This window comes from Copadichromis virginalis, linkage group LG3, assembly GCF_057382275.1.
Source record: "Copadichromis virginalis isolate Kocher_CV1m ecotype Utaka linkage group LG3, C_Virginalis_male_GT1.1, whole genome shotgun sequence".
Taxonomy (NCBI): Eukaryota; Metazoa; Chordata; class Actinopteri; order Cichliformes; family Cichlidae; genus Copadichromis; species Copadichromis virginalis.
This window is the reverse complement of record NC_140620.1, coordinates 13,795,349-13,805,270: the sequence shown is the minus strand read 5'-3', so window position 1 is coordinate 13,805,270 and position 9,922 is coordinate 13,795,349. Positions and strand designations below refer to the sequence as shown.

Genomic DNA, 9,922 nt, shown 5'->3' with positions numbered 1-9,922 from the left:
GTTCACGTTTGGTCTCTCCCTCACCTGTATGTCTTCATCCTCAGATGTCGTATCAGTTTGTGTTTGCTTTTCCTCATTGTGTTTGGTTACAAACTTAACCAGCCTAAACTTTTGCACTTTGGCGCTGTCTGGGAAATAAACCTTGTATGCTGGACTGTTTTTGTCGTAGCCTACAAAAATCCCTTTTGTACACTTAGAATCCAGCTTACCCTTGTCTTGCTTGTAAGCATAACACTCACACCCAAACTTTCGCATTCTGGATAGATTGGGCTTCCGCCCAGTCAGCAAAAAGTAAGGTGTCTGCCCTGTCCGGTTGTTAAAGCATCTGTTTCTCACGATAGCCGCTGTTTGAACTGCATACGTCCATAATTCCTTTGGTATGGCACTCTCAATAAGCATGCACCTCCCCATATCAAAAAGTGTTCTCCAGCCACGTTCCGCTGTACCATTCTGGTGAGGGGAATATGGGGCTGAAGTTTCATGTCTTATTCCATGTTTGTTTAACAATACCTGGTAATAGGGGTGGGTTCTTATAATCGATTCATCGATTAAAATCGATTCTGGCTTGGATAACGTAAAATCGATTCATTAAAATCCTGAATAGATTTTTTTAATATAAATTTATTTTGCCCGAAATGCCAGAATCTCAGGTGAAATCTCACAAAATTTCAAGAACCACCAAACAGTTAAGACAGTAAATGAGAGCAGGAACACGGATTCTGCACAAAGACTTAAACACACAGCGCGACCCGCGGATCAGAATCAGTTAGATGTCGCTTTTCTCACAGTCGGGGCTGAAAGCCGACAGCTCGCTGACTCTGATCTGTCGGCGGGTCCAAGCTTTGTTTTCACGCCCTTTATGCGCTGATTCTAAAGCTGTTAGTTTGATCTCTCTCCAAACAATATTGACCGAACCAGCAGCAAAAGAAGATCCAAACGCTTCACATAAACATCGTCATGAATTCACTCTTTTACTGTTTTGCTTCCACTGCGATGCACAGCTCTCTCTCTGTACTTCAAGAACAGTTTCCCTTTCTTCATTATTCGCTTGCTTGTTACGCACAAGTCTACTGTTGTTTACAGCGCTGTCGGCCGCTGTTTTTTCCCTTTTACATTCTTCCGAAAAGAAAACCTCATTTCTGCTGTTCAATACTGAACAAATTTAAACTTTTTAAAATTATTCAAAATGCTAAACGCTGTGTCTGTAATAAAACCGCTGTAACTTCAGAGGTGATGTTCATATGTTGATTAATGGTTTTCTTTTGTTTTTGATGTACTGCAGAATATTTTTATAAAATCCCAGGCCAGGAAAATCACCTTCATGTTTTTCTGTGTTTTATCCTCAGCTACTTTGACACAAAGGCATCTGCTGTGATGCTCACACCTGTGATAAAGTCTTGCGTGTGTCAGCTTCCTTTTTATTGATACAAAAATATGTAAATGTACTGATCTGAATTATAATATTTCTGACTGTCAAAATTTCCCAGATTTAAATCGAATCGAATTAAATCGAATCGTGGATCGAATCGATTCGGGACCTTGTGAATCGGAATTGAATCGATTCTAGAAATCAGTGACGATACCCAGCCCTACCTGGTAACTCTTTGCCATGAACTCTGTGCCGTTGTCTGACCTGATACACTTTACCTTCCCGAGTGGGGCTGTATCGGCCAAAAAGATTTCAGTTGCTTGCATTGTTTCACTTTTGTTTTTGAGAAAATATACAAATACTGCACCGGAAAAGTCATCGGTAAACAATAATGCATATCTGTGTCCATCTCGTGATTCTGGATCTATCGGCCCTGCTAGATCCGTATGTACCAGCTCGAGAGGTTTCTCAGCTCTCCTGTCAGGGTTTCGATTCCTAGTCTGGACAAATTTTCCCTGAATACACACCTCACAGTTCAAACGTTCTTTGTCAGTTTTCCCTTTGATTTTCATACCTTCAACCACATTTTGTAGCTTCAGAATGTCACTATGATTGCAATGTCCCAAAATTTCATGCCATGTCTGCACATCAAAACAATTATTACACTTATCATCGTACTCACTTACAGTCTCAAGGTAATAAAGTCTGTTGTGCTCATGTATGTGAAACTTTGTACCGTCTCTGTGTTGAAGGACGTTCCTTCCTTTCTTAAAGATGATAGTGGCTCCGTTCGTGGTGGCCACTCTCACAGAGAAGATATTCTGTGGAAATGAGGGAATGCATAGGGCGTCTTTCAGTGTTGTTTTACACTGTCTCCCTCTGCTGTCAATCAAGCACACCTCTGCATCTCCTCTGCCTTCAGCCACTCCTTTACACCTGGTGCCATCAGCTAATTCCACACAGTGCGTTCCCGGCTGGAAGTCGTCATTAAATTTCTTGAACGCTGTTTTATCATTCAGGATGTGTGATGTTGCGCCAGTATCCACCATTAGGCCTTTGGTCCTGATGTCTTGTGGCTGTTGAGGTGCCGCGTAGTCATTGCTCATCCGGAAGACATAGGTGTCGTCGCTCTCTGCGTTGTTGCCCTCCTCCGAGGCTATGCGTGCTTCATCATTCCGTTGTCATCTCCTGCAAGTCGACTCTCGATGGGTGTTGCTCCTACAGTGACCGCACCACTGTCTGTAGCGGCATGCTCTGGCCTTGTGTCCCCGTTGGCCACACTTAAAACAGACTATGTCTGACATGTCTCTCCTGTGGTCATTAGCAGCTGCTGCGGGTCTCACGCTGGGTTGCACTCTCGCCTTCATGATGTTATCCTCTTGTTCCATTAAGCGCATTTTCTCAGTGTCCTCATAGCTGCGGAGTTTCGTTTTAAATTCCGCAAACTTGATTTCTGATTCACTTTGCGTAATGTGAACGGAAAAAGGTTTAAATGTTTCTGGTAAACCTTTTAACACCATCGCTACAAGCAGACCATCACTAAGTGTCTCTCCAGCATTTCTCAGGGCTGTAATAAATGTCTCTGCGCGTATGATGTACTCCGTGACGCTCTCACTGCTTGCTTTCTTCAGAGAAGTCAGTTCGGTATAAAGGCTGATAATTCTTGGTTTACCTTTTCCTGCATAATAGTCTCTTAAAATTTTCAGTGCCTCGCGTCCATCATCGGCAGCTTCTCTCATCACGAGCGATAAACTCTTATCATCCAGGAACTGTATTAACTCTGCATAGGCCTGGGCATTCTTATCTTCGTCGTCCTCATCGTCGTCATCACTTTTCAATATTGTGTCTTTTAGACCTTGTAATCTAAGATGTCCCAAAAATTTTGTCTCCCACAGTTCATAATTCTTCTCATCTCCGTCAAAAACCAACCTTGCCCATCGGCCACTGGGTTCACCAGCACGCTTATTCATGGTGCTAACTTAGCACGCTAGCCCTCACCGAACACGCTGTACTTTGCGACTTTTCTGGTGGTAAACTTTCCCCTGGCGTAGCTTCAATGTTTTCCTGGGCCCATAACCTGTTAGCAGAGACGGGTCTTCCAGCGGAATCTGCATGAATATTGAAGATACTTATATTGTCTAGACGGAGGAATAATCACACGTGGGGCATCGGCTTTTCACCGGAACAACACTTAGTTTTTATTATTGAACTCTCGCGTGCACTCTGCAGCATAACAGGAAGCATCCTTTCAAAATAAAAATCACAACAGATGACAACGAGGGCATACCTATTAACTAGCTCAACAAAGGGGATAAAATATAACATATTATAATATAATGTAATATAATATTGGATAATATAGTGTGATATGATAAATCTACCCTACCGCCTACTGGTGTTGGCCAGAGGGGCCGATGGCGCGATATGGCAGCCTGGCTTCTGTCAGTCTGCCCCAGGGCAGCTGTGGCTACAACCGTAGCTGCCTCCACCAGTGTGTGAATGTGAGAGTGAATGAATAGTGGCATTGTAAAGCGCTTTGGGTGCCTTGAAAAGCGCTATATAAATCCACTCCATTATTATTGTTATTATTGAATTACTTACGAGTTTGATTTGTCAGCAACTTTCTGCCAGCCCTCTCTCCTTGCTTTTGCAGCCTTTGCAGTGTTCCCTTGCGTTTTAATTACACTCTGGAACTCCTGAAATCCCTCACTCAAGAGTTCTTGCTCTGCTGCCGAAAAATACCGAGCGCGCTCCTTCGACATTTTCGCCGACCAATCAAAGGGTTGCCGATCAATGTTTCTACTATCGATGCGTAGCCCCTGTTGGGCCACCCAGTGATCTCACATTACTTCATCCAGCTATACTAATCGTCAACAACAGGTGTGTTCGGGGAACCGGAATAGCGAGCTCAGAGTTAGCGCGATGATTTGGTCTTGGATGTTTCATTTGATCTTGGATGTAGTAAGCGACGTACGAAGCACAGGGCCCAGCACACAAAAGCAACACAACGGGAGCTTAAAATACTCAGAGGAACAATTCCTTTCTAATGTCTGAACAGTTAGTAGTTTATGTGTTTGAGCTCAGTCTAAAAACTTTAAAGTACAAATCATAAGTTTCAAACAAACAACATATAAGGACATAAGATGGAAAGGAAACAAAAACACACAGAGGTGTGAAACTTTCCTATTTTTTTTTTTTTTTAATGTTGTCACACTTAAATGTTTCAGATCAAACACATTTAAATGTTAAACAAGGAAAACCCCAAATGCAGTTTCTCAATAGAGGTGTTTGTCATTAAGGGGAACAAATCCAAATCTACATAATAAGGAATCAAAGTGTCTGCAGAGAGCCGTCATGCACTTGATAGCATGACTACAGGACGGCCCTGAGCCGTTAGGGGCCGACACAAAGCTCCGACTGTTTATCTGCACATCTCAAACATTCCTCCATTTGTCTGCAGGCTGAGTGATCTGAATGACCTCAGCCTCCATTCTCTGCAGGGAGACGCTCAGAGAGGCTTTCACTTTCATTTCACAGGAACAGCTTTGCTTCTGTTTTACATGCAGGTGCTGCACAGAACACATCCTGTTCAGTCTGTTTGTGTGACTGACTGCAGCTCAAACAAAAGGCTGGATCAGCTCGTTCAATAGGTCAGCAGCGGTTGTTTGTCCCTGCTGCCGTCCATGCCCAGGTGCTCCACTGGGGCCACACTGCCCGATTCACCTGTCATCCAGGCGTCCGCCGCACCATCACCTTCCTCCTGCGATTTTTCTGGTGGCCCTCCTTGGACAAGGACGCCAGGGAGTACGTTTTGGCGTGTGCCACGTGCTCCCGGAACAAAGTGTACATAGTGTTTTAGTACTGAGAGGAGAGCTCCTGATGAACACATGAATGGAAACAACAGCATGAAAAATAACCTTAACATAAAAAAACATGTACAAAGTCCAGATGCAGATGAGCAAACAGTCACTGCTCAGTGTGACCAGAATAGTCTGAGCTCCATCCTATACTTCAACACCTGTTCACCAGAATCCTGCTGATTACTGCTCAAAGCTGTTTTGACCTAAAAACTGGGAGATGTATTCTAAGTTTCTGAGGATTTCAGAGATGGTTTGGGAACAACAGGAAGTGGTTACAGATGGATGTCATGTGCAGTTAGTGGAAAGCATCTGATTTACTGTTGGCTGGTTTCATCTGTGAAAAAACAGCATATGAAATGAATTCAAGAGAAGCTGTCAGGCTTTATCTGACACAATATAAAGAAGAAAATCACTTCCATCACAAAGAGGAAGTGTATTCAGTTACTCTCCTCTACTCTGATTTCTTGTAATTTACAGGAAGTTGCTGAATACCTGATGTGTTCTTGCAGTCAGTGACTCTTGGCTTTATTCTAAAACTGTCATTCTCACTAATCCAGTCAAGTTTTTGTCGAAGACTGTTTGACAGATAGGAGATGGAGGCTAAACTCAGTATTCTGGGGATAAAACTTAAACTCAAGAGCAGCTTTAATACTCCAGTGATCGGTCTGTCCGCACAGCAGATACAGGTTCATAATTTTATCAACACATCCATCCACAGATGTAAATCCAGAGCAGCCATGTTTACCCACAGCATTCAATTACAGAGGAAGATGTATATTAGTTGCTCAAAGACACTTCAAAAATAGAGGTTTGTCTGTGATTGCAGGGACAAAAACAATGAAAAAAACGCATTCAACAGGTATATGTGTAAATCTTTATTCAATTAAATTTTATTCATATATCACCAAATCACAACAAAAGTCACCTCAAGGGCTTTATTAGCCCTTACATTCTGCTCATATTTCATTCATTCACAGAAAGAATTCCCTCATTATCATTGTCTTTAAAAAAATGCCCTTTCCTTTGCAGAGATACAGTGGGGCAAAAAAGTATTTAGTCAGCCACCGATTGTGCAAGTTCCCCCACTTAAAATGATGACAGAGGTCAGTAATTTGCACCAGAGGTACACTTCAACTGTGAGAGACAGAATGTGAAAAAAATCCATGAATTCACATGGTAGGATTTGTAAAGAATTTATCCGTAAATCAGTAATGCTGAAGTCTTGATTTTGTGACCTGAAGCAGAGTTTGGGCCAAGACACGGCTAATGAAGTCTGACTTATCATCAGATAATCTAGGATATGTATTTTCTGTTTCGTTTTCACCACATACTTACATACATGTATCTGGTGAAAACGAAACAGAAAACAGAAAATACATATCCTAGATGCGTCTTATTAATATAAACTTAAGCATAAATCCAAAAACTAGAGAATACAATGAAATATCAACTAAATAATCAAGTACAGCTTAAAACATGTACCTCGCTACGCCTTCCAAATACTGCAATATGTTAACTTCGTCAGAGTCCGGTGTTTTGCTTTAACCTTCACTGAGAACATTCTGGCACATGTGAGCCACAAAATCCGGCAGAGCCTTCTACTGGAAACTACCCGTAGATATACAGGCTTATGTCAATTTAAAAAAACCGCACCTGTAAACCTGTTAAACACGCAGACCTGCTTTACATTCCATTGCTTTCGTTATGACGCACTTATTTATGATCGTCCCATAGCCCAACCTACCAAAGACACTATATATTGAATTCCTTACGATATGTTGACTGACAAGTGTAGACGGGCTGAAATACATTTGTTACAATAGTTGATGAATTAAATTTTTGTTTGAAACTTTAATGTAATCTCAGATTTTAAAATCACATTTTAAGTGAGCAACAGAATCAATATCAGACTTGGTCACTTAAACAAACTAAAAGTCAGATCAGCAGATCTTGAGAACACGGACATGTCTGCTTTAACTGCATCACTCTGCTGGACTTTGCTGGTTGTCGTGGTTGCCTCTGCAGGTGAGATTTAACTATTTGTTTCTGGGATAATGAGGAATAAAGTATCAGTCTGGTTTATATTTGAATGATATTTATTACTTATGAGTTATTATCATATAGATTTAGTTTGTCTGTGGTGTGTTGTAGTGTCAGGAGTCAGTATGCAGCTACAAAGCTTTTTGTTCAGTGTATACAAACAGCTGTAGCTCCATAAAGGCAGCATGCAGAGACTCACAGTGTCTTATAATGAGAGGCTGCTTTCTCTCACACATTATGTTCACTTATTATCAGCACATGTTGTTGTTCTGTGGAAGCTAACATCTTGTAGTTTCTGACTGGGGGTGGGTTTGATTATCGATTTATCGATTAAAATCGATTCTAGCTTGGATAACATAAAATTGATTCATTAAAATCCTGAATCGACTTTTAGATATAATTTTATTTCTCCCGAAACGCCAGAATCGCAGGTTAAACCTCACAAAATTTCATCAACCACCAAATAGCTATAAACAGATGGTGGTGAAAGCAGCAGAGCACAAAACTGGCACGAGGCTTGCTGCCATTCAGGACATTTGTCTTCAACGATGCCTCTGCAAAGCACACAGCATCATCAGGGACCACAGCCACCCAGCACATCAGCTGTTCTCCTTGTTACTACCTGGCAGACGTTACAGGAGTCTGTCTGCTTGGACTACAAGACTTAAAAACAGTTTCTCCCATCAAGCCATACGACACCTCAACCACAACACTTAAACACTCACAACACAGTCCACAGGACGCACTCAGAAGCTACCCTGCAGCTTCACAAGTACTCTGTACAATCTGCACTGGTCACTTCACTTTATTAGTATTTATATTAAGGGAAAAAATTTGCACTACTGTAGTAACTGCAAACATTTTTTTGTACTACTCAGTCTGCTCATTCCTTTTTGCGATAGATTCTGAAGCTGCAGGTTTTATTTCTCTCCAAACAATATTGACTGAACCAGCAGCAAAAGAAGATCCAAACTACGCTTCACATAAACATCGTCATAAATTAGTTTTGCTTTTTTGCTTTCACCGCGATAAAAATCACACTTCATGCAGAGCGCTCTCTCTCTCTCTCTCTCTCTTCAAGAACAGTTTCCCATCTAAAAATCTGTTTTCTGCATTATTCGCTTGTTTATTACGCACAAGTCTACCGTTGTTTACAGCGCTGTCGGCCGCTGTGTTTTTTTCCCTTTTGCTTACTTCCAAAATGAAAACCTAATTTCTGCCGTTCAATAGGCTAAATGTAAACAAATGTAAATGGACAAATGTAAACTTAAAGTTATGCAAAAATTGCAAAACGCTTAGCTGTGCCTCTAATAAAACCTCTGTAACTTTGCTCTGCCTTACTTCAACAGCATCAGGTAATGTTCATATGTTAATGGTTTTCTTTCATTTTTGATCTACTGCAGAATATTTTTTAAGGTTTTCTGATATAAAATCCCAGACAAGAGAAGTTGCCTTTATGTTTTTCTGTGTTTTATCCTCAGTTACTTTGACACAAAGGCATCTGCTGTGATGCTTACACTTTTGATAAAGTCTCACAAGTGTCAGATTTCTTTTTATATATATAAAAATATGGAAATGTACTGATACATAATCAGAATTATAATATTTCTGACTGAGGCAAAATTTCCCTGAATCGAATCGAAACGTGGATCGAATCAATTTGGGACCTTGTGAATCGGAATTGAATCGATTCTAGAAATCAGCGACGATAACCAGCCATATTTCTGACACTTTGCATGTTTAGCATGAGGCTAAAATTCCCCCTCAGTGGGTCACTGGTGACCTGCTGGATGTTCAGAGGTTCATTAAATCCAACATGACTGAAAACTCAAATGTCAAAGGAAATAATTGTACTTTGACCTTTAACCTCTCTGCTCTGTGTTGTTTCCTCTTTCAGACCAGAAAAACATCACAGCTGAGTCTGGACAGGACGTCACTCTGACATGTCGAGCTCCAAACATCAGACGTGTGTATTGGAGAAGAGATGACCTGTTGCCAGAAAATGTGTTTTTGTACCAGCATGGTCGTTTCGATCCAGACAACCAGCATCCATCTTTTAAGAACCGGGTGGATCTGCAGGACAGACAGATGAAGGATGGAGACGCGTCTTTGATTCTGAAGGATGTGACGATTAATGATGCTGAAACATACGAGTGTTATGTTCACATGGAAGAAACTCACTCATGGGAGCTCATCAGCATCATCTACCTCAGGGTTTCTCCAGGTGAGTGAGTAGAGTTGAGTGTGTGTGTGATCAGAGGTGAAGCTGCTTCCTGGTTGTTGATGTTTGTTTGTTGTATGGATGAGCTGGTGGATGTCAGAGGTAGACAGATGTTTCTCCAGCTGTTGTCTTTGTGGCTGGTAGTCTAGAGTTGTAGAGCAGCATTGTTTGGTTAGAGCAGAAACAAAGACATTTATGAATCCGTCTCTTCTTCTCTTGCTCTCTAACTCGTCTGTAAACATGTGTGGGGAAACTCAATATTAAAGCCTACAGCTGGAGGGGGAGGGGAGGGGTGAAGCTGCTGGTTGTGAGTCTGTGAAAGTGAATCCTGCCGGTGCCATAGCTGCTGAAAACGTACTTGGTGCAGACACAAAACGTCCATCAGCTTCAAAGTGTGTCAGAAAAATGTCCACATGGTGACTGATGGATGAG

General features: G+C 41.5%; 1 protein-coding gene across 3 annotated transcripts in view; it reads left to right on the top strand.

The window, feature by feature from the left end:
* The first annotated feature begins 7,031 nt into the window (after positions 1 to 7,031).
* Positions 7,032 to 9,922, top strand: part of LOC146712926 (butyrophilin-like protein 2) — a 62,466-nt gene continuing 59,575 nt past the window's right edge. For all 3 annotated transcript variants that reach the window (XM_085445161.1, XM_085445151.1, XM_085445170.1), the window contains exons 1-2: positions 7,032 to 7,254; positions 9,167 to 9,493. In XM_085445161.1, the coding sequence (XP_085301287.1) occupies positions 7,194 to 7,254; positions 9,167 to 9,493 (388 nt within the window). In that variant the 5' untranslated portion in view covers positions 7,032 to 7,193. The remainder of the gene's footprint in view (positions 7,255 to 9,166; positions 9,494 to 9,922) is intronic.